Below are 24,748 nucleotides of genomic sequence, written 5' to 3'. Positions count from 1 at the left end.
CGGAGGGAGAAGCAGCCAATAAGAAAGCGCGTCTGAGATCACGTGGTCCAGCCTAGGAGCGGGATTGGCTGCTGGGGCCTGGGGCGGAAAAGGCGCGAAGTGCGATGGCGCAGAGCGGCTGCTGAGGGCGGTGAGTGGCCGCGGGGTGGGCGGCTGAGCTTATGTCTGCCTTTGTCTCGATAGCGTCCTGGTGCGCATCACCGGCGGCGACTGGAGAGCTCTGAGGCGACGGGACGGGCGGGGCTGAGGCCGCGGGGGTCGTTGCTCCCGAACTGCCGCCGCCGCCCCAAGACCAGGGGGGTTCTCTTTGTTCTCAGGGCTCGCTGAGGGGGCGCCGGACCTCGGGGTCCGTTGCCTCCTTTGCGTTCCCTTAGAGGCCTAGAATGGGTTGGGTTGGAAGGGGCCTCTGGATCCGGTTGTTCCAAGCCCCATCCAACCTGGCCTTGAACACCTCCAGGGATGGGGCAGCCACCACTTCCCTGGGCAACCTGGGCCAGGGCCTCCCCACTTATGGTGGAGAAATTCTTCCTTATGTCTAGTCTAAATCTGCCCCTCTCCAGTCTCCCCCTCGTCCTATCACTACAAACCTCTTGTAAATGGTCCCTCCTCCGCTTTCTTGTAGACCCTTTCAGGTACTGGAAGGTCGCTATAAAGTCTCCTCTGAGCCTTCTCTTCTCCAGGCTGAACAACCTCAACTCTCTCAGTCTGTCCTCGTATGGGAGGTGCTCTATCAGCCCTCAGATCATCTTTGTAGCCTCCTCTGGACCCGTTCCAACGGCTCCATCTTTCTCTTTTGCTGAGGATTCCAGAACTGGACACAGTGCTCCAGATGGATCCTGTTGCCCCGAGCCCCATCCAACCTGGCTGTGAGCACCTCCAGGGATGGGGCAGCCACCACTGCTTTGGGCAACCTGGGCCAGGGGCTCCCCACTCTCACAGGAAAACATTTCTTCCTAAGATCTCGTCTCAGTCTCCCCTCTTTCAGCTTTAAGCCTTTCCCCCTCATCCTGTCCCTGCATTCCCTGATCAAGAACCCCTCCCCAGCTTTCCTGGAGCCTCTTTCAGTCCTGGAAGCTGCTCTAAGGTCTCCCCACAGCCGTCTCTTTTCCAGGCTGAACAACTTCCACTGGGAAAGCTACTTTTTTTGCTCTTGTGCTTGTGTACTCTTGCTGTGTTTCTCTTGAATGCTGCTTCTGAAAATTCATTCAGTTTGCTTTGACTACAAGAAACTTGAAAGGTTTTAACTGCGCAGTCCGAACTCCACCAGCACTGTAAACCCTTGGTCAAGCAATAGAAGTGATGTGTTGCTGTTCAGCACTATAGAGAAAAGCTATACAGGAGAAAACGTGGTCAGGGCATGCAACAGGTCAGAAACAAAAAGCTGATCACTTTTTATTTTTCCCTGTGTAGTATTTTTGGATGTGAAGGATGGACTTCTCAATGATTGCTGTTGGAGATGTGCAAAATGTGCTTTCAGCTATGCAGAAGAACTTGGAATGCCCAATATGGTAATGTCGGGAGAATAAAGTGAGCCCTGTATTTGTAGAGTTGATAAGTCTTTTGGGTTTTTTTCATTTCTCTGTTCCTTTCTTTTCAAATGTTTTGTCAGGCTTATGGGCTATCAGGAAACAAAAAGAATTGCATTTTAGAGTTAAACATATCTGTCTTTTCTAAAGTTCAAGTGAGAAAGGGCTATACAGAGCCTGTATTTCGCTCTGATGTTCTAGTAAATTTTGCTTTTTTTTATTGCAATCTAAAAGCACCAGCTCTCTATCCAATGAGGAAAAAAAACTTAGCTGATTGGATTAGATTGTTGCTTGCAAAGCAACTTGCATGTTTTTCTTTGTCTCTCAAAGGTAGGGAGGTCTGTAGTTCTTTAATGCAAACTCTGACATAGCATAGATTCTAGTTAAAGCCTCAGTACCGAGAAAGTCTGAGAAGCTTTTGGAAGACTCTTGCCTCCGTTCAATGAAACTGCTGAAGTTTATTTTGTCTATGGTGGCAAATGCTTTTAAACCCTTACATTTTAAATCTGTTTGGAAACATTTTGCTTTACGGTCATGGGAAAACCAGAATCTCTCTGTTGTTAATAACCTCTGTGACAGGCACAGAGCAGAAAGCATAGAATGTCAAAAACTGGCATCTGAACTCTTTTGAAGAGGCAGTGTGCTTTCTGCTGATGTAGCGCCGTGGGCTGGTCTGTTTGGTTATTCATTGACTTAAGAAACAACATTACAGGAGCCAGAATAGAAACGGCTTCTTACATCTGCTGTTCTTTATCTCAGAAAGCGATTTTACACTGTCTGGTGCTCCTGAGCAATGGGAGGAAGCTTCAACGTGGAATGGAGATTCTCACTGTCTACTATTTTTTGTGTTTGTGCAATAAATGTCATGGAAGTGTGTCCTGTTTAGCTGAAATAGCAAGGCCCATTGTGGATGGCAGTTCAAAACCAAGATTTTGATGCGCTTAGCAATTTTGTTGGCACCTATTAACTGGGCAGTAGGCTGTAAATATGTTGAGATTTGGCCCTTCTCGCCTTATTTTCATATGTGACATTAAGGCATAAAGGTATAAATTTTCTTTTCTACTATGGCAAGTTAAAGTACTGAAACATCCCCAAATAGAAATTAATGAGGTGAGAAATAGATAACACATGTGAAAGTAATGTGAGGCTGCCTTTGGCTCATGGTGTGTATTTTGCTGCAGGCACAAGTTAAACTGTTCCATTATAAAAGTGTTATGTTCATTTTGGTTGTTTTTGTCCAAGATAGGTTGTTTTGGCAGTTTACTTGGAATAATTGAATAAGTTTTTTGTGTGCTGCTGGCTTGTGGATTGAACACAATCACAGGGAGGCTCCTTATGGACATACACAGTCTGTGAAACTCTGGAACCTTACTCTGTAGCTGGGTTTGTGACATAATGTATGTTTACATTAGATCAGTACCTTTTAAAATGATTTTTCATTTTTTTTTAGTATACGCTGCAGGTAGGTTATAGTTTAATGTGAGTTGAACAGGTGAATTGGTTAGGGCTTTTCTGAAAGCCTTAGTATCAAGTTAACTGATAAGTTTCACACTATGCTAGACAGGAATGGGTTTAGAGAGAAAACCGGTGTTCTGACACTAAGTTTCCTGCCCCACTGAACTAGCGCTTCCAGAAAATGGAGACAGTTTGTGAAGAGCGAGTAGATGTGTATGTATCACATAATGACAGCATTTGTTAATGTACCTGGTTCTCAATTGAAAGATTGTCCAGCGCTGCCTGCTTTTCTTTCCAGTCAATATCCTTTTAAATTTCTTTTTTAAGTTCAGAAAAGCAACTACTTCTGAATCTTATTTTGTTCCTGCTATTTTCATGTAACTTCTGTGCTTTTGTTTTCCTTCATTTTTCTTTTCGTAGCTTGGATGTGATACAAGAGCCAGTTTCAACAAAATGTGATCACATATTCTGCAGGTAGGTTTGAAAACTTGTAATTGGAGTGTTTAGTCAATCTGTTCTTATTCTCTGCACGTATGTCTTGTCTTTACCACTAATGATGTATAGTGTGTTTTGATAACATAATGTGTGGCTTTTTTAGGGGAAAAATCAATTCTGAATAAGAAATAACTGCAGTTTCACAGCTGAGTCAAAGGGGGTTGATTAATTCATCGTAACACCAGAACAAGAATATAAGCACTCAACTTGATAATGAAGGATTTCTACAAAGTGGTGCGTGTTCGGTTGTAAAGAAAGTTGAATTGTCCTTTTGTTACCATTGTGATTATTCTTTTTTCCTAGGTTCTGCATGTTCAAACTCCTCAGCAAAAAGAATAAAGGTGTGGTAGAGTGTCCTCTGTGCAAGACTGAAGTCACCAAAAGGTAACATGTCTTTGCAAGTGGGCTTAGAATCATTATAGGAACTGTGAGTAGTTGACCCATACTTAAGTCTTAAAACAACTCATGTGGTGATGTTATTTCAGAAGTCTGAAAGAAAATTCCAGATTTAAACAACTAATTGAGGGATTATTGGAAACTATCCGTGCATTTGAGCTTGACACTGGAGTGAAGTGTAAGTGATGTGAATGTATACCCCCTCCCTTTTTTTTTTAACAATATTTTGACATTTGTATCGTAATTATTTGCAGGATATCTTATTTACTGTGCAGGAAGAACTACTGAAAGCTTTTTTTGGATGTAGAAGCATAAATTCCATTAAGTTCCCACGTTTTTCCTACAATAGGGTTTTTTACCGTGCGTTTGATGACTCAAACCAATCTTATTTTCAGTTCCTGAAGTATGGTTGAATGTATCCAATAGGCAAAGTCCTGCTCTTCGTTATGCCCAGTCTTGCAGCTTTTACTCTTAGATACAGTCTTAGAACCTGAATTAGTGCTACAACAGTGCATGTTAACTTGTCCCATTCAGATGTATCGTTTTGGAGCCAGATTTGTCTTTTCTACTACTTCTCGCCTTGTAAAGGGCATTGGCAAGTCAGACACATGCTTGTTTATGTTTGGGGAAACATGTTTGGGGAAACGATATTGTTGTTGAGGGCGGGTGATGGTTTGTGAGTTTTGGTTTGGGGTTTTGTTCTTAGTATGTTGTGCTAGAAAAACTAGGCTTTCTTTTATAATCCTTTTCAACTTGTCCAGTCATTCTAAAATGACTGCTGTTAGATCCTTTTCTTCCTAGAAAATACATATGAGCAAAACTGGTTGGGAAAATTAGATGGCAAGTTCAATATTTTGCTTAATACTTGAAGAGTGCTCAGAAGAGCAATCAGACTAATAATTCACTTAGATTTCTTCCTTCGATAATTGTATTTTAGCTGTATGTGTGCTAGCTTCTTAGGGTCTATGCAAGGATGTTTTATGGATGTATAATACCCATTGTGCTCAGTGTAAGAAAATATTTTTGCTTTATTTTCCTTTTGACGTTTTTCAGTTTTAAGTGGTCATCGCTTCCCTAAAACACCCAGAGAAGCCCCTGCTGCTGAGTCCCTGTGTGAGCAAAGTTCTGTCATCCAGAGTAAGGGCTTCAGAAAGAGGAAAAAAAGTGCGAAAGAAAATGGCCAAGAAAACTGCACCTTGGTATTTCTTTTCTCTGTATTATTTCTGTGGATTGTTCGATGTTTCATTCAGAATATGTAAATGTACACATAAAAAGTTAATGGAATAGGAGGTTTTGGGTTGCTTTCAGATCGCTGTTTAACTTGAATGTTATTCCAGACAAGGATACACAAATATTTTTTTCTTCCTAACGTGCTTTAAAAAGTTGTTTTGCATAAAATGACCTGAAATTAAAGATAGTGTTGCCATAATATATTCTGCCACTGAAGCTAGGATTGAAAGCTTTTTCAACTGGTAGTTTCATGACTCTGGCTAGCTATCATCAGGTTGCTTTTTTAGTGGTAAGACCGTGAATGTCTTAAGAATTCTTAAGCCACTACCCAACTTTTAGGGTGATTACTGTGTGTCCCAGTTTGCTCATGGTACATTGTTTCTTGTCTCATCTGCTTGATGCTGAGCAGAATATCAAGTAACATAAAATGGTTAGTGATTTGAGCTGCTGAATGTGTGGCAATTACTATTATTAACACTTTCCATTACTAATATCGGTATTATAGTATGATTTTTGTCTAGAAGCTGCCAATTTAAATACTTGGTTGATATGTATCAGCCTCTTCCTGCTGTAGTTTAATTAATTACTACTTTTTTTTTTTTTTTGCCTACTTTCATAAATAACTCTTCCTTTCTTTTCTCCTGTCAGCAGGAAGCTAATGTGGATACAGAGCTTATAGACACCAGAGTCAAAAGGTGTCCCGTAGGAAACAAAGCCCGGAAGCGTGACTCAGAAAAAGGGGTTTATATAGAGCTTGGTAAGATCTGTTGTAGATCCACACTTGTTGAACTTACATATAGTGCTTGCAAAGTAACGAAATGTGATGAAGTTCAAAGTCTTTATAAACACTAATTTCTCCCTAACGCCCAAAATGAGATCAAAGGGATAAATGATGCACAATTCGAAGTTGGTAAATCAAAGGGGGTTTACATAATTTATTATATTGTAGGAAATAATGCTGCTGTCATAAGCCTCTAAGACTCAGTGTCCAGATCCAAAGAGAAGATGCTTACAGATGTGAAAAAGTCATAGTTGTCATAACAAATGGTAACTACTGTTTTCTAAACTTAGAAGGCCTTATTGTCAGTGCTTGTCATTAATAAGCAGAGATGATAATGAAATCTAATTGAGAAAATAATATATTTCATGCCTCTATATCCTGGCTTCTTCCAAGATTGATCAAAGCATCTGAGACAAATATTGGAATACATTGCTCTGACTTGCAGTTCAAATTTCTAAATATTATCAGCTGTCTTATCTGGAATTTAGAAACTGGGAACTAACTCTTAGCTAATTAACTCTTAGTGGCTCGCCTTTGTCAGTCACTGTAGTTGAAAAGAATCTTATGCTGGAGCCACGGGGATATTTATACATAGAAATCATAATTGGGTAAAATACTGCATAACTGACTTGATTTCATTGATAAAAGTTGAAACAATCTATCTCTAGAAAGAACTAAGGATGCGTGCTTCTGTGATAATAAACAGAAGTCATCTTTCTCTGAATTCAAACAGAGTAACAGCTGATTTGTTTTTAGGATCTGATTCATCAGAAGAGCCTTTTAAAAGGGGAAGCGATACTGGGTAAGTAAAGGTGATCAAGAAATTCATGTTTTCTAAAGACAGTAGTTCAATATTCTCATTCCTATGTTTTAGTTTTTTAGCATAGGACTGATAGAATTCTTCAAGCTGATAAGTGATTTTCAACTTTGAGGGCATCAGGGTAGAACAGGAAGCTGAGTCCCATTGGTTTGTTTGCTTTAAACCTGTTTTCTAGATGTTCTGTTGCTTCCACGGGCTTTAGATCTTGAAGAGAAAAGCATGTACTATGCTTTAGAAAGAAAATGTTAAATTCAGGAATGTGTGAGGAGGTGTTTTGAAGAAATGGTGTGAAACTTTGAAGGTATCTAATTGTTGTTAGTGTCAGTCATGCAGCGTGACTTCTCTAAGAGCTATTTCAGAGAGCAAAAAGGGAACATTAAGTATCATCTTCCATTATGTCTATTGTAATTTTCTCTGTAGGGAAAGTAGATTTCTCTTTCCAACAGGTTAGAAGACAAAGAAGTACTTCAGATTTTGTCTCAAGAAAAGCTACAAGAAGTAAAGAGTGCTGAGAAGGAGACTGAGTATTCTTCCAATGCACAGCCTGACGAGCTGGGTGCTAAAGACATAATTCTAATTCTACCAAATGTCACAGGTGTGTGTGTTATTTGATAACAAGAATGATTAAGCTTGAAAGCAAGACCACAAGTTAGCATTTCAGTTTCACATGATTAAGTACATATGCTTGCGGTCTTGTATATTGTAGTTTTGTTGATGCCTACAGGTAGTGAAAGGGTAATACAAGCCTATATCTGTAGACTAGCCACTTAAAATGTGGATATTCTGTGCAGAGGAACGGAAGGGGAAAAGTAACTTGATCAAAGTGCAAAACTTATTCTGTTCTACATGAGCTGTATTATCCCTTGTAATAGAAGTTGAGAGCAGTGACTGGTAATCCATGTAAGAAGTTGGATGAATATATGTCTTGTGTAATTTGATCTTTCTCCCTTTCTCTGGTGGGAAATTTGTGCAGTGTAATATTCTGTTTTGGGCAGAAAGAAGAACATTTATTTTAAAACGAAGTAGCCATTAAGCTTATCATTGTTCTTGTGCTTGTACAATTTGACTTAATAATTTATAATACCTATAAATCTTCAGGTGAAAGTGATTTGTCAAAGGAAGGCACTCGGAGCATCACTGAATATGCCAAACCTAGCGAAGCGAATGTGACTGAATGTCAAAGTTCTCCTTTAAATCTTCCTGCTGTAGACATACTCACGGAACAGTGTGACAGAATGGGTGATGCCAGTCCCTTAAGGGATGGGGACTCATCTTTCTTTAGGAACACAGAAGAAATGGATGTGGAGCAAGTTCAGTGCAATAGTAAAAGCAAAGAGCTTGGCTTAAAAGATAGCTCAGAGAGCAGGTTGGATGAAAGCAAAGAAATAGATATTAAACAAAGTGTGGAAGCTGTGGAAATGTATGACTCCAAGAACAATTCTTTCCATGAAGAAGAACCTCCTCTGGAGAAAGTACTTCAGCCAGACACACCACACGATAGTACCCTGAATCAAGTCTCTAGGAAGAGACTGAAGCGAAGCATTCAGAAAGTCAACGAATGGTTTTCAAAAAGCAATGAGATTCTGTCTTCCAAGTCTTCGCAGGACGATTCTAGTGGAGAAACTGATGTTTCGGGTGAAGGAGATACATGTTTATCAGATAAGGATTCTTCTATTTCAGAAAAGACTGACCCTATGGTAGGTTCCATGGAAATTGCAGTGGTTGAAGGAAACAAGAGATTGTCGAAACAAACAGCAGATAGCATTAAAGACCGAATATTTGGGAAAACATACAAGAGAGAGAGGAGATCAAATCCCCCTATTATCTTGAGAGACATTTTACCTGCCACAAAAAAGGAAGATGTGACTGCTGCTGAGGAGTGCTTGAATAATTCCAGCAAAGATGGACGGAAACGGAAAAGGAAGAGTGCCTGTGTCCTGCAGCCTGAGGATTTCATCAAGAGAACAGATACAGAAGAGGCAGACGGGTGCCCTCTGGGTGTTAGTGTTAACGAGCGCCTTGGAGAGGCTGAAAAGAAAAGATATGATGAAAGTTCTGCTGTTGATCAGAGTCACCTCTCTGAGAACAGAGAAGATAATACATTAGGAGAACTTCAGGAAGGAGGAGGATCCGTACAGGAAAAAGCTACTGAAAAGGTGACTGGCAAGCTCTATGACGGGGAATTTGAACTGAATAATTGTGATCAGAAAAGCACTAAAAAGAGAAATTCTGCATCAAAAAAATGTAGGCATCCTACTAGAACCATGTGTGCTCTACAGTTAGTAGTGGATAGAAACACTGTTTCTCCTGATCCAACTGAGCCACAGATTGACAGCTATCCAAGCAGCGAAGAAGCAAGGAAAGCTGATTCTGAGCAAAGACAAGTCAGGCGCAGCAGGAGGCTTCAGTTACTTACTGAAGAAATGAAAAAAGAGTCAGGAAAAGGAGTAGTAACTAAGGGAGCAAGAGAGTCTGACAGTGACTATGAAGGGTCTGTCTTTGGAGTCCAAAGGAATGTGTTAGTTCACACTTCCGAATGCAAGGACCTGTGTGAGCCCCAGGATACATTAAGTTGCAAACCACTTGCTGGCCTGGAGGGTGGCGATCTTGAAGAAAATGAAATACAGGTTAAACTAAAGAATTTATCTGATGCTGCGGAAACTGCAAAATGCCTCTTCAGTCCTACATCTTCCCATCAGTATTCAAATTGTTCCGCTTCACCTGATGCAGGTTCTCAAGAAGGCGAAATACAAGGTCGCCCTTCCCTCCTGCAGTCTCTTTCAATGACTGTTGTGCAGCCTGTTTCCCAGCAGACTGAAGAGCCCACTGAATCGGGTACTGCTTTTCCCCAGGATAATGGACATGATACACAAAATATTCCAGAGGACTGCGGAATGGAGAAGCTGCCAATGGCTAAAAAGGTTTCAGAATTGACCAAGGAAGCTGAAGACAGTGAGTTAGACACACAGTATCTGCGAAATATATTTAGGCATTCAAAACGCCTGTCATTTAGCCTTTATCCTCCCATGAGGGCATGTGCAGTAGAGACTGCTGCTGCTGAAACTGTAAAGATGCCACGTGCTGATCAGGTGGAAAATGAACATAGCAAATATTTAAGCCCAGAAAACTTGCAGGAAGAGAAAACCGCTGAAAACTTGAGTAAGGTTTGTGAGAAAGAAAAGCTCGAGACCTGTGAATCTGCTTGTGCTAGTCCTGTGACTTCGTCTGTCAGCAACGCTGAATTTATGCGCGTGGAGGAACATCAAGATGATGTTTCACAGGCTGGAAATCAAGGGAATCCGATGCCAATAAAAATGGGTACTGCTAGGGCTGAAGACAAAAACAAATTGCAAAAGGGAGAGCGGGGAAATGAAATGACAATGTCAGCTGACACAGGGATGGAAAGGGAATTGAAACAGAATCCAGTCAAAAGTAAAAGAAATCAAAGTGATCAGAGTGATACAGAAAAGAGCATTTTCAAAAGAAGCAGTTTAAGCACAGTTGATTCAATATGCTCCTGTTCAGAAAGCAATCAAGCCAGAAAGGCTGAAACTGTTGACAGCAAAGGACATTTTCAGTCAAGATCCATGATCTGTCCTGCAACTGGTCAGCAAAGGCCTGCTGAATTCAACCATGAAATCACTGGGAAAAAAGGTAGCAAAAGACAAAGAAAACAAGTGAAGGGCAGTGAAGAACCAGCAACCCAAGCTGCTGGCTCAGGAGTGCCAGAGTGTTCGGTTTCAGAAGCTCAAGAAGATCCTCTTAAAGGCAACAGTGATCTTACAGGTTCATCTGAAACACCTGATGGCTTACTGTGCTGTGATGATACTGGAGAGAACACCAGCTTTTCCGACACCGATAAGAGAGAGAGATCTGCTGTGTTTGTAAAAAGTAGTGGCAATGCCCTGGTAAAAGAACTACAGAATAGAAATGTTAGTTCTGTGCCAACATCACAAAGTATTCAAAGACCTCGAAGAAAAGCGCAGAAACTGCAATCTTCAGATGAAGAGTCTAGTGACGATGAAGAATTGCCATGCTTTCAGGCATTAATATTTGGCAAATCGGTAAGCACACCTTTGCAGATCAATGAACAAGTGGCATCTGTGCTGGAGTCTTCAGTGAGCCCCGTGACGTTGCCTCGCAACAGGAGTCCTGGTGACAATGATCTGCAGAAGCTGCCTGCAGCTGCCCTAAGCAATGGGTGTGACTCACCGAGTCAGGAGTCAGAGTGCTCTGTCAACTTATTTTCTTCCCAGTCCAATGTGTCTGAAGGATCAGCTGATGGAGCACAAGAGCCGAAGAAACCTTCCATCCAAGATCATACATCCAAAGAAGTGAGCAACATGAATGAGAGTAAAGAAACTTTTCAAAGTTGTAATGGAACGCTGAAAAGAACCAAAACCAACTTCAAAGATGAATGCCAAGAAGACCCAAATGTGGGAGCAAACCTAGGTACTAACCAGATTTTCTGTCTCTGCAGCAGGGTTTGTAATCTCATTGCACCTGGGTTTTTGATGTTTGCATGGGAACTTTGTTTTGTATTTATGTCATGCTTGCTTTTTGAAAGGACCCTATCAGCCCTAAACAATCAAAGAAAAAATAGGAATACTTGGTGATTTATTCCTGGAATTAAGTTTCCTGTATTCTTTGTTTGGAGTGGAAATAAATTCATTGGGCACTAGAGGCCAGACTGAGTCTGTCTGATGGGAACGAATTTTTGAGCTTGACGCTCACTTCCTTGCTTCAACTTGCATCTTTCAGCAAAATTTAATAAAGCCTCCCTAAGCTGCTTCCCTAGGTGAAATGTTTGTTGAAATTGGCTGTAGAATTCTGTAGTGCTTATTTTGACCTTTTTAGGGCTTTCATAAATATTTAGGACTCTTTCATCATTATTAAAACTCTCCGAGTTGCATTAACTTCGCCATATGTGTGACATGGTGTTTGAAACATTCAGTTAAAGTAGACCTGTGCTTCTAGCTTAATTTGTCACTCTATCATTCTAGTTAACAGTTGGCTAATGGGTCTGTCTGCTAAGAGATTATGAACAGTGTTTGGGGTGGCTTTTGCTTTAACTAACTCAGATTTTCTTCCACCTTCTTCAAGGTGAAGCATCTGGCTATGACAGTGAAACAAGTTATGTAGAAGATTCATATGAACCATTTTCTCAGAGTGAAATCCTTACTACACAGGTAAATAAAATTGCACACTAAAATCTGCGAGGAGTTTGCGTTCTAGGACATAAGCAAGTAGATGAAAGCTGTGAAGTTGGTAGAGTGGGAAACTGCTTTCATTGTAATTGTTTGTGTTGCTAGATTACCTAGATGCCTACAAGTATCTGTAGGTACAGGTATCTGCTCTGGTTTTGCTTCATAGAATCATGGAATGGTTTGGGTTGGAAGGGACCTCAAAGCTCATCCAGTTCCAACCCCCTGCCATAAGCAGGGAAACCTCCCACTGGATCCGGTTGCTCCGAGCCCCATCCAACCTGGCCTTGAACCCCTCCAGGGATGGGGCAGCCACCACTGCTCTGGGCAACCTGGGCCAGGGCCTCCCCACCCTCACAGGAAAACATTTCTGCCTAAGATCTCATCTCAATCTCCCCTCTTTCAGCTTAAAACCTTTCCCTATCATCCTGTGTCTGCACTTCCTGATCAAGCGCCCCTCCCCAGCTTTCCTGGAGCCCCTTTCCATATCAGAAGCTGCTCTAAGCTTTCCCCACAGACTTTCGGTTTGTTTTTTGGCTTGTTTTTTTTTTTTTTGCTTCTGATGTAGTGTGTTGAACACATAGTAAAAGCTAATTCAAACTAATCTTCTTAGTCCCTGCCGATGGCAGTGGGGTTGGAACTAGATGATCTTTAAGGTCCCTTCCAACCCTAACTGTTCTATGATTCTATGATTCTCTTTCTAATTTTCAGGCATTTGTTAGAGAAACTAACCTTGTTTTTTAAAACGGTGTTTGCTAATGTTGGCACGATTGTGTCTCCTTTGCAGCAGAAGAATGTTATGCAAAATAACCTAAAGAAACTTCAGCAAGAAATGGCTGTACTTGAAGCAGTGCTAAAGCAGCATGGAAGTGAGGACTGTGAACTTTTACCTCTCCATAAGAAACTGCCACATTCCAGTAGTGAAGGAACGCTTCAAATGGAACACATGAGACAAGAAAGAGGTAAAAAGCAATGAAAACCTTTCCCAGTTGTTTTACAAACAATTGTGTCACTACTAGTAGTTCTTTTTACCCGCTACCACAAATTATAGTGCTTTAAAATTGATACAGTAGCAGAATTTTAACTAAATTTTACCGTTCAGTGAGATGTACACGTTTCATTAATGACTTGGGTACTATACGTTGTCTAAAACCCTGTTGTTACAGACCTGGTTGAGGTTACCTGTTGTGGCTGTACAAGTGGTGAGTAGGCCTCGTGGACTGATCTGCATTGCTGTACTGTCAGTTCTAGTTTTGCTCTTGTTTTCTTTCACTGAAATGGGTAAAGGACAGAGAAAGTGGCTGAACACCCAAAAGGACTTGAGTTTTAATGCTGTGGGAGAAATGGTGCTTCAGTGTACCTGGAGGTATTTAAAAGACAGGTAGATGAAGTGCTTAGGGATATGATTTAGTAGCAGACAAGTATGGTTGGCCTTGATGATGTCAAAGGTTTTCTCCAAACTAGTGATTCTATGATACCAGGAAACAAGGAGGAAATTAGGCCAGGTATGTATTGGCCATCAAATAATACTGCCCAGGTCAGGCTGCTGATGGTAAAGTAGAGGAGAAAACCTGTTGTGGTGTGTAAACCTGCTGAATGGAACATGAACACAGAGTTCCCAGCTGGGAAGTGCATAAAGCAGTGAACGAATGGCAAAGCAATCACCAAAGGTTTATTGTGTATTGGGGATAAAGGGAGTTGCTGCCAGCTGTGTAAGTAGTAGTGAAAGGGCTTTATTTAAGGTTTTTCTTTGTTAAGGCAAGAAAGAAACTGAGATTGCTGTTCTGACAACCAGTCTGGAAAAGAGCGTAGAGTGTTCTTTGAACAAATCCTACAGTAGGGCTAGATGTTCATTGTTGAACTTCTCAGTGTTGTTATAGAAAGGCACCTGATGCTGATTTAGAGGTTTAGAAGATGTAACACTTATTGAACCCTTAGATAAACTGCACTAGATAAATGCCTAAAACTTTATTTGTAATTCTGCTGTCTCATTTCAGTCATTTAACTTTATTTTCCGAGGGCAGCTAGAATAACTCAACACCCTGGAATTCAAAGTTATTTATTGTCTTATCATGACTCTACCATGTATGGTTTTCTCTGTGGAGCCTTTTCTATCTAAATTCAAAAGGCTTTCATCTCTGCCGCAGGTGCTAGTCAGATATCACAAAGCGATCTGTAGAGTGCTTTTGATCTTCTGAATGAGGTCTTCTACTTGTGTGTTGGTGAGTTGGGTTCTGTTGTCAGTGTAGTCTGTAGTCTCTCCTTCATGGAGAAAAGGAAGCTACGACAGAAAAAGCAAAGAGGCTGAGCCTTTGAAAGATACACAGCGCTTTGTTACATTCATTCAGAAATCTGAGGTAAAGCATCCTTCCCTTCCGCGGCTGCTGCTTTGGTACCTGGATTCCTGACAGGGAAGAACGGCCATTTATTGTGGAAGACACTTGCTGTAATCCTCGTCTGATTCTGTGTTACTGTTTTAACAGCTGCACTGCGCTTTTAGCCTTCTTTCTAGTTCATCTTTTGGATATCTCGAGCCGTTGAAACATTAACAGCACACTCAATACTAAGAGAGACTGGTTATAATCCATGCTTAGTTAACAAAGCTCATTAAAGCTAAGAGTGAGTCCAGAGGAGGGCATAAAGATGATCCAAGGGCTGGAGCACCTCTGCTGTGAGGCCAGGCTGAGAGAGTTGGGGTTGTTCAGCCTGGAGAAGAGAAGGCTCCCAGGAGACCTTATAGCAACCTTCCAGGTCCTGAAAGGGGCTACAAGAAAGCTGGGGAGAGGCCCTTGATCAGGGAGGGGATAGGACAAGGAGGAAGGGATTTCAGCAGAAAGAGGGGAGATGGAGATGTTCCAGTAGGCCAAATTCGTAAGATAATCTTTCGCAGTCCATCCACAGTTAAGTCAGCAGATCAATGGTTTAGTTCCCTTCAGATGGGAAAACTAATAAGAATAATTTCATTAATGTAATGCTTGCTTAAATTGTTATGCTAGAATATGGATTTCTGACGCATAAAACTTATTAGAGTTATTGATGGTTTAATAAAAATTACAGGCATCTCTAGCTGTCAAGTAAATGCTTCTCAACTGCTTGCGAGCTGAGATATGGTAACGTGGTGATGTCATAAACAGACTGCACTAGATAGTGTAAATTTGCCTCCAGTCTATTTTATTTCCTACTTTTTTCACCAAATACAGAGCTGACATGTTAGTTTTGTAGATGATTTAATATGTGAAATAAAAGTCGTTGGTAGCTGTGCCTCGAATGGCTTAGTATTTTGTGTGGAGATCTGTTTTGGGGCACTTGCCTCTCTGAAGTATATCTGGATTGAGATTTTTGGAGAATGCTTGACTTCTTACCTCAAGAAACAACAATTGGTTTGATTTTGCTTGTTTAAGAATTATTTTTCTTTTTTAAAGGAGGGGAGTCAGCCTCCCAAGGAAATTCTGGAAATCATAAATGCAGCAGTTCAATGGGATTTTCGGCCAATGAGTTCCATGCTATGCCAAGTGATTCTGTCAACAGTAAAACCAAAGAGTTAGAAAGAGAAAGGTGAGTGTTTTGAGTTTGAAAAATCTATAAAAGAGAAATCACAACAACTAAGCTTTTGCAACATGGTTCTGATACTTAAACATGGTTCTGATACTTAAAAGAGTTAAAACCAATTTCCCTCTCTCTAGGTCTTCAGAATTGTCACTTCGCTCTTCTAAATCCAGTTTTTTAAAGAGACCAGATTTGGAGAAAGGCCTTCAGCATGACAACACTCTGAAGAACAAAGCTCCTGCTGAAAAGACAAAACCCGCGCGGGAAGCAGTGCAGGAATATAGTCAGCATTGCCTTGAAGCAGGTAACATTTAAGAGAAATCCAACACATTCCGATTTCTGCTTTTTTTGTGTTTTTACATACCAGCAAGATACAACTTTTTCTTTTAAGTCAAGGATTTTAAGTTATATATTCCTGGTCAGTTTAAAAAGACGATAGTTTTCGTTTGGTAGCCGACTGTCCAGCTGCCCACTGGGATGGGGCTGGACAGTGTTTTTATAGTGATGAGAGTTCTTATCCATCTCACTTATAAATTGGTGCTTCTTCACGGATATACTACTAAGTTTCACAAGTATTCCAGTGTCGTGGCTCTAGATCAGGAAAAAGTAGTGATAGAGGCAAAGAGGAAGTAATAAACAAATAAGGAGAGGAAAGGACTGCAACATCTAAACTTAAAAGGCAGAGCAACAGCCTTCCACCACAACTGCGAGAAGGATGAAATTGTTTCAAGGAGTAATTTCTGTTTTCCTTCAGGAAACACAGATGAGCAGAAATCTGGAAGCAGGCCAAACAGTACATCTGTCTTATCAAATCTCTCTGGAAATGTGACCAGGAGTCCAAATAACTCTTCCTCCTCGGCAAGACTTTTTAACCCTCGAGCAGCAGAAGCAACAGATAGTTCTGTTGTAGCTCAGAATGCTGATAAAAGCTGCGCTCAAGAGCGTAAATCGAAGAGAAGTGTGCGTTTTCCTGTATCTGCTCTGCACAATGCAGCTGGGAAAGAAAATGCTACAAGTCCAGTTGTGACTGACAGGAAGGAAATGTCGATTGTGGCATCAGGTCTGAATCAAAGTGAACATGTAAGTATATTTCGCAAGTTTTGGAGATCACTTGTTAATTATTCCTGCTTCCCGTGATAGTCCTCAGCATGGGGAGGCCTAAGTATAAGGGAAACTAAACTAACAGGGATTGCAGCTCAGTAATGCAGCAGCTCAAGTCAAACTCTCTCCCCTAAAAATATGAATCATAGAATCATAGAACAGTTAGAGTTGGAAGGGATCTTAAAGCCCCTGCGATGAGCAGGGGCATCCCACTGGCTCAGGCTGCCCAAGGCCCATCCAACCTGGCCTTGAACCCCTCCAGGGATGGGGGAGCCACAACTTCCCTGGGCAACCTGTTCCAGGGCCTCATCACTCGCATGGTGAAGAAATTCTTCCTTATGTCTAGCTTAAATCTGCCCCTCTCCGGTTTATACCCATTGTCCCTCATCCTATCCCCGCAAGCCTTTGTAAACAGTCCCTCCCCAGCTTTCTTGGAGCCCCTTCAGGTACTAGAAGGTCGCTATAAGGTGTCCTCGGAGCCTTCTCTTCTCTGCTGTCTGTAAATAGTGCTATTAAGCTTAGTGAAGTTTGAACTTTTTAAATAACTGCTTTACTGTCCAAGGGAAAACCACATTATTCCAAAGCAAGAAGGCTGTGTTTCTAGAAAGACTTGGAGGGGAAGGGTACTGGTTGGCTCGTTAGTTCCCTTGGTGTTCTCTGGTGTTGCTTCTTTCCCCAAATTCTGACCCGTAAATGAGGATTTCTGTAATTAATCATCCGAATTGTTAATAAACCTGTTTCTACAATTTATTTCCAGGATGATATGGCTTGTAGTTTATAAACTACTGACCAAGAGGTCTTCCTTACTTTAGGCTGTTGAAGAGTGCCAGAATTCTTAACTTTTAAGGAAAAGTACATGCTGTGTGCCAACACAAATAAAACCATTACTTTAAGTAACTGTCATGTTCTCCTGTAAACTAGACTTGTTGAGGTTTTATCTGCCTTGCTAGTTATTAATTTACTTAACTGTTTTTCAGTTGATGGTCCAGAATTTTGCAAGAAAAACCCAGAGCACTTTAACAAATCACATGACTGAAGGAACAACCCACGTCATCATGAAAACAGGTTTGTTGGGAGCTATGTGAATAAATCCTATATTTGCACTTCATGTAGGATTTTAATTCTAGGCTAACCACCAAGCAGACAGCTCAGCAATCAATTTGAATAACTTTGAGAAAGTATTAATTGTTTTCTTCTGTATGATAGTTTCTTTAAGCTTGGGAGTCTCTCTTATTCTTGTTCAGGGAATCAGAGCAAGGGTAAGTTTTGGTTCCTTGTGTGAATTGAAGTTAAAGTTTCTTAATATCTAGTTGTTTGGGCACAATTTTCAGGTGTTTACAGCAGGTTAGCATGAAGTAGTTCAGAACCAACCAGAAAGAAAGTGAGATAGCTCCTAAAGAAATACAATACAGGCATTCTGGAAATAAAATGCAATTTTGATTTCCTAATTCCTTGCAAGGATTGTAAAAACTGTTTCATTCTAAATTTAGAAAAGAAACTTACCCTTGATAGAAAACTGAAAGCAGGGCTTAACTGTAGATATAACTGTTGACAGGTGATAGTGAAGGCGTGCCTCCATTAGAACAGAGCAGTACTCCCATCTCATTATAGCTATCATTTGTGTGCTTCATTAAGGTACTTAGTTTTTGCTCAAGTAGAGCTCAAGAATCCATTATTAAAAGCTTGAAAGAACTTTATGGAAACTTCAGTATAATACTAGTGTTTCACATTTGACAAATGTATTCTGAAACTGCATTATATTGACTTCGGAAAGGCATAGCGTTCATTACTAAAATTAAGTTACTGTATTGCTGTGCCTAAACATAGGTTATAGTTAAGCTCTCTACTGAATCTGCCTTCTGCCGCTGTGCCTCTCCTGGTAGAGTAGATGATCTGAAATGTCTGGTCATCTAGAAGTTTGTCAGTTAGCACTGAATCTTGCTGTTAGTGTGCACTGTCTTGACTAGTATTTTGTTCATTAATGGCAAAACTGAAAGAGACCTTATTCTCATTTTCTCTGCAGATAAAGAGCTGGTGTGTGAACGGACACTGAAATACTTTCTGGGTATTGCAGGAAGAAAATGGGTAGTCAGTTATCAGTGTGAGTACAGCTTGTTTTTGAGCTAAAGGGTCCGCTTTTCTACCACAAATGTACTCAACAAACAACAATATCAAGCTTCTTTCTTCTCTGAATACATCTCTTGCTTCATAATAACCACACTGCTCTCCGCCCTCACAAATGCTTTTTCTCCCTCTTAATTTAAATCTTTGAGATGTGTGGTATCTGTTAGTGCAAAATTAATATTATTTATGAAAGGTAAAAAATTCTTTGACTTCTTTCAAGCGTCACACCGCATTCAGTTTCCCTTAGTACAAGTACCTTCAATTTAACATAGCAATTAAGTCAGACTGTTGGCAGTGGAAAAACAATTTTACTGAATAAAATGACTTGTCCTCTTCTGATCTTTTCCCTTAGGGGTGATTCAGTCTTTCAAAGAAGGAAGGGTACTGGATGAGGTAGGTCTCATATCTCAAGACTGAAATGTCCAATGTGTAAGGAGTGCTGTTACGCTGATAGACCTATTAGTAGTCTCAGATATTGTCTAAACACTTACTATATGGAAATTTGGCTCTGAAAACTGGGCTTCTTGTTTTACCAAATGCTAGGACCAAAAGCCATGCTTAGGCTAAATGTATTCATTGTTATTAAAGACAATGGGTCCCTATTATTTTGTCGAACAGGTTATAGGCATGTTTTTTATAAGGGCTCCTAGTGATGTTGATAGATTACAGCACAGAGGGAAAGATCCTTTGTTTGCTTGAGGAAATGATGTTAGAACATAGCTATATACATCGTTCTGTTTGAAACTTCAGAATAGCCAACTACTGAAAACCTGTCCCAACATTTACCATCTTTCCAAGCAGAAATGGCTTATTTGGTGTGACCCTGATTTTTGTATTGCTGGGTGGTATTTGGATTTTCGTTCTCCAGTACAGATTTTTGATGACTGTCATATTAGTGGCACAGTATGGATATATCTAATGAGCAGAAATGCTTGCTTTCTGGTGCAAACCTTCTGATTGCTTGTTTGTTATATTCCAGGAGGACTTCGAAGTTAGAGGAGATGTAGTCAATGGCAGAAACCACCAAGGCCCTAAGAGGGCTCGACAGTGTCTGACTGGAAAGGTAAGAGGAGTACCCTGTCCTGCTGTGACTGTTTCAGATATGTGGCTGTGCTAGCTGAATGTCTGGAACTTCTTCCAATTTCTTTGCTGTTCCATATGTACAGAGTTGTACAAATTAAGCATTTTTGTACATGCCAGGTGAGCTCTGGCAGCAGCAGAGCAGATACACTCAAGTAACTCACTAGACCTACAGTGAACACTATCTTTTTATAACATTGGGATAGGATGATACAACTTTGGGGTTTTTTTTTATAATGTTCTTCTGTTTTGTAAGTTAGAAAGAACTTCAGATATACTTTGTGAAATAGTGATACCTCAATAACCAGTCCTAGCAGTGTAATGAAACCAGCATGTTAAGTATTGTCCTTTAAAGATACCGTATGTATTCTATTAACATATTCTTGTTTTTCAGATCTTTAAAGACTTTGAGATCTGTTGCTATGGTCCTTTCACTGATATGACTACAGGTGTGTCACTTTAGTGGGATTAAACAAACTCTTAACATAAAAAATTATTTGGAGGGGGTTTGTGTGCATTCAGCAGAGTTTTGTGTTTGACCTCTTCTTGGGCTGTCTTGTAGCTCTTTTAATCTGAAGCTTTCGAAATACCCACATGAGGTACCATGCGTGTAAAGAACTTTATCCTGTTGGTCTGAATGGAAACGGCATGCTCTTCTATTTCAATATCCTCAGGGAAATGTTCTGGCAATGTTGCTGTATTTTAAAGCAGGTCTTTTATCTAGTTTATCTCTGATTCTCTAGTGATAAGGGAAAAGCATTAATATCATACTGCCTGGTAATTGCTTTAGATGCTATTGAACGCTTCTACTTGAGCATTTTTTATTTCTGTCTTAGTAAACAGTTCCCACATATCATTTTTCTAGCAGTTGACACATTCGCAGTGTAATCTCTCTATAGCAGTAGATGTTAGAAATGAAACACAAAACAAAGCCAGGAGTTGATATAAAAGAAAAGGCTGGGCAGGACAGCCTCTTTTCAAGAGTTTAAAACTGAACAAAGTATAGTAGATGTTTTGAAAATTTAAGCTAGAATTTTTCTACTTATAATATTTGTTCCTCTCTTCCCATGTATTGTGGCTTATTCAGCAGATACTTTCAGATTTGTCCAGTATAACTTTATTTTTGACTGGTGAAATATCCTCCTATCTCTTGACATTTCCCATAATTACTACAGAGGATGCAGTGCTTTCACCTGCTGCAGCAATCATCAGTTATGGCTCTTGTATTTAAGAGACTTGCTTATCTTCTTCACTACCAATTCAACAAATTGGTGGAAATTAAATACTTTGGCTACTTTTGTTAATGAGAGAGAATCACAGTTCGAACTTCTGATTTTTAATTGCATGTCTTACATCCTTATGATAAGAGGAAATAAACTGTTAGTGACTTTCTCTTTGAAGTTTTGGGCGTGTGGTGTTTTACTTTTCCAGGATTTGCTTTGGTGGGTTTAATCGTCACTTGAGAGTGAGGCAGGAGGGCGAGTTGATGTTCCTCAACAGGTTAGAAAGTGAAAGGACTTTACTCTATGAAGGCTTATGTTTCTTTCAAATTATGATAATATTTTGGAACAAACACATGAGGGCTTAGGGAACAGTGTCAATTTCAATGTGGTATAAAACATTGAGTAACAGACTGTTTATCTGATTTCTTCAGAACATCTAGAAAGGATGGTGGACCTTTGTGGTGCCTCAGTGGTGAAGCAACTTCATCTGTTCACACACACAACGGTAAGCGTTAGTGAACGTTACGCTCGCCAAAGGCAACGTTCTATAGTTGTGTAATGCACAACATGGTGAAAGATGACATGACCTTCCTGGGCTTAGCAAGGGCTGTGTACAGAGGGAACTGTCTGCACAGGAATGCTGCCGAGCTGCACCGCAACCGCTCTTGTGTTCTAGGCTCTGTAGGACAGATAGCTAATCTCTCTTGAAACCAGCACGGAGCCTCACTTCCTAGCACAAAAAGCCTTTAGTGCCTTAACTTAATCACAGCATTCCTGGAGAGAATTTGTAGAAAAAGCTTAGGACCTAATGCCTTCCTCCCTCTACGATGACTTCTTAAAGCCCTATCTGAAGTGACGCTCTGAAGCAAAGTCAGCCCAGTTATCACTTGCTGCAGATAGGTGTGAGAGTGATTTCATGACAGAGAGATAACAGTAGCATTTTTCTTTCCTTATCTTGAAATCCTAGAATTCTACTGCTGTCGTGGTTGTGCAGCCAGATGCTTGGACAGAAGACATGGATTATACAGGTAAAATGACACGCTGTAATGGAGTCTTGTGGTACACATTGAACATCTTTATCACCTCAGTCTTTTTAATAGTTAAATATCAGAGAGGTTTATAGGGAAAGTAAAATCCTGCTGCATCTGGAGATGGAGGTATGGTTTGGCAGAAAAATCTGCAAGGAGGAGTTATGTTGTCTCAAGAATTGGCAACAGTGTCTCAAAAGGTAATCTGACAGGGAAATCTTATTCTTGGCTTGATTATCCTGCATATCCTCAGCTGTACAGAAAATTTTCTGGTTGGAGACATTTTCTGAAAGGTGGGGAAGCATGCCCTTGTAGGATGTTGGAGAACACTTCAGATGGGACAAGATTCTCTTGGTCTGGAAAGAATGTCTAGCTACAAAGCATGAACTGATACAGCTTTACACTTTTTGGGTTTTGTTTTCTTTTTAATCAAAATGCTCCAAAGAAACCATGAGACTTGGAAAGTAGAAGTGTTCCAACTAACTTGCCTGTGGCCAGCAGGTTGAGGGGAGGTGATTCTCTGCCTCTACTCTGCTCTGGTGAGACCCCACCTGAAGGACTCTGTCCAGTTCTGGAATCCTCAACATAAGAAGGATATGCAACTGTTGGAATGGGTACAGAGGAGGCCACAGAGGTGATCTCAGGGCTGGAGTACCTCCATACGAGGGCAGGCTGAGAGAGTTGGGGTTGTTCAGCCTAGAGAAGAAAATGCTCTGAGGAGACCTTATAGCGACCTTCCAGTACCTGAAGGGGCTACAAGAAAGCTGGGGAGGGACTTTTTACGAGGGGATATTGTGTTAGGATGAGGGGAATGGCTTTAAATTGGAAGGGGGATGATTTAGATTAGACATTAGGAAGAAATTCTTCACAATGAGGATAGGGAGGCCCTGGCCCAGGTTGTCCAGGGAAGTGGTGGCTGGAGGTGTTCAAGGCCAGGTTGGATGGGGCCTTAAACAACCAGATCCAGTGGGAGGTGTCGCTGCCCATGGCAGGGGGATTGGAACTGGATGGGCTTTGAGGTCCCTTCCAACCCAAACCATTCTGTGGTTCTACTTCTAAATCTGATAGTGGGAGTTATGGGATGAATGAGAGCTAGTTAGGTTGCAGTACAATTCAACAAAAAGATGGAGCAGCAGGATGGTGTGCAAACAACAGCTGTTTCCATGGTACCAGGAAACTGAGAAAATAAAGACAAAAATCCTGAAACGGTGAAGAACAGGCTGGGAGCACTTCAGTAATTTTCTGTTGCTTCTCCCTTAATGAGCCTCACTGCTTGTCACATACTCAGTGTGCCTGAGCAGACAGGAACAGAGGCTCTGTCACCGAGGTCTGAAATTAAAAGATAACAAGGACTGCACTCTTTGCTCTCAGTGTTTATTCTGTGCTGTTCAAAGCTGCCTGCCTGACCATTTGCCAAACAGCTATTCCTTTGGAGCAGCCATATCCCCTGCATCGTTCAAAGGAGTTGTAGTGACACACCACTGGGTTTAGACTCTGGTGTTTTGGCAATGCCTTTAAAATGCTAAAAATAAGACAGAGTTTAATCTGAAAGCCCTTGGTAGGTTCACCTTGAGCTTGCTTTGACTTGTCGATAAGAGTTTTATCATTTGTGTCTTTGTCTTACAGCACTCCAGCAAAAGAACAACGTTGCCATAGTGACTCGGGAGTGGGTATTGGACAGTGTCGCTCTCTTCGAGTGCCAGGAGTTTGACGCTTACCTTGTGTCCTAAGGGTGATCTGCATCGCTCAGAAATTCTCATCAGTGCTGATAGTCTGGTAATTATTTTAAAGACTGGGAGGTTTTAAGTCACTTACACAGAAATTATGTGCAGGTAGTGTTCTTGTTCAGAGTAAAATGACTACATTCTTATTAACAATGAAGTTACTTAAACAACTTTACCATATAAAAATGGAATTACCCACTGTTCTTTAAGGATTAACATTTCTATTTCAAAATAGACCTTTATATTAATGTAAAACAAATGTAAAAACTTAGAAAATGTAGAATACGGCTGCTTCAAATGGTGAGGTGCCGTTGCAGCCAGTTCCTGTTTTGGAGACAGGCATTTAAGAGTAATACTGGGCTCAGGGCTTGAATTAAATCTTAATTGCACTTCCGATTAACCTCCATATTTTCATTTTGCATACACACATACCTTGCGTAAGGGTGTATACCAATCCAGTGGAATATTAGTTAGTGATTACTAACGCATCAGCCTGGTTAATCTTGGGCCATGGATTATATTTGTGTTGAAAACTACAAATGGCTCTCCTTTTGTATATAAAAAAGCCAACTTGCCCTAAAACCAGGCAAATCCAGCCCCTGAAAAAGCCAACACTTGATTCTATGTAAGCCAATCCTTAAAACCACATGCCTATACCAATGTCGTCGTTCTGATTTCTGAGAAGTGTATGTGGCAGTGAGGAAGAGAGAATAAACAGATGCACTTTAGTATCCCAGTGACTTATAATAAGCCCTACAAGAATCTGCTTCTAATAGTCCCTGCCTGTAAAATGAGACTGAAAATAAAATAAATTGCATTTTATAGGAGAAAATGTTGCTTGTTTCTGTTGCCAAGCAATTCCATTTCATAAATCATTTTGTACTCTCAGAGCAGAATCTGTTTTCATAAAGCTGTTGTTTAAAAAAAAAAAAAAAAAAAAGAGTTGTAGCTAAGTTCAGAAAACTGTTGGGGTCAGATGCTGCTAGGTTATCTTGGGAAGTTATAAAAAGTATGT

The 24,748-nt window shown here is 40.6% G+C and overlaps 1 protein-coding gene across 2 annotated transcripts; it reads left to right on the top strand.

Annotated features, from left to right (window-relative positions):
- The first annotated feature begins 83 nt into the window (after nucleotides 1-83).
- BRCA1 (BRCA1 DNA repair associated) lies at nucleotides 84-24,748 on the top strand. 2 transcript variants are annotated; one of them, XM_054088601.1, is made up of 23 exons: nucleotides 84-130; nucleotides 1,411-1,508; nucleotides 3,402-3,455; nucleotides 3,780-3,860; nucleotides 3,962-4,050; nucleotides 4,926-5,071; nucleotides 5,751-5,859; nucleotides 6,640-6,685; nucleotides 7,150-7,298; nucleotides 7,802-11,155; nucleotides 11,807-11,892; nucleotides 12,695-12,869; nucleotides 15,330-15,462; nucleotides 15,591-15,757; nucleotides 16,208-16,533; nucleotides 17,532-17,619; nucleotides 18,578-18,655; nucleotides 19,031-19,071; nucleotides 19,658-19,741; nucleotides 20,153-20,207; nucleotides 21,413-21,486; nucleotides 21,949-22,009; nucleotides 23,636-24,748. In XM_054088601.1, the coding sequence occupies exons 2-23, from the start codon at nucleotides 1,429-1,431 to the stop codon at nucleotides 23,737-23,739; spliced, it is 5,580 nt and encodes a 1,859-aa protein (XP_053944576.1). In that variant the 5' UTR covers nucleotides 84-130; nucleotides 1,411-1,428; the 3' UTR covers nucleotides 23,740-24,748. The 2 variants fall into 2 exon arrangements, with proteins under 2 accessions (XP_053944576.1, XP_053944575.1); XM_054088600.1 differs by lacking the exon at nucleotides 84-130 and having other exon boundaries at nucleotides 1,420-1,508; nucleotides 5,754-5,859.

Source organism: Cuculus canorus, chromosome 25, assembly GCF_017976375.1.
Source record: "Cuculus canorus isolate bCucCan1 chromosome 25, bCucCan1.pri, whole genome shotgun sequence".
Taxonomy (NCBI): Eukaryota; Metazoa; Chordata; class Aves; order Cuculiformes; family Cuculidae; genus Cuculus; species Cuculus canorus.
Note: the sequence above shows the minus strand (reverse complement) of the source record. Positions and strands in the feature narration are given on the sequence as shown.

Coding starts and splice junctions, on each gene's coding strand:
- BRCA1 (XM_054088601.1), top strand. CDS start 1,429: ATGGACTTCTCAATGATTGCTGTTGGAGATGTGCAAAATGTGCTTTCA. Junction 3,456..3,779: donor TGTGATCACATATTCTGCAG/GTAGGTTTGAAA, acceptor CTTTTTTCCTAG/GTTCTGCATGTTCAAACTCC. Junction 5,860..6,639: donor AGGGGTTTATATAGAGCTTG/GTAAGATCTGTT, acceptor ATTTGTTTTTAG/GATCTGATTCATCAGAAGAG.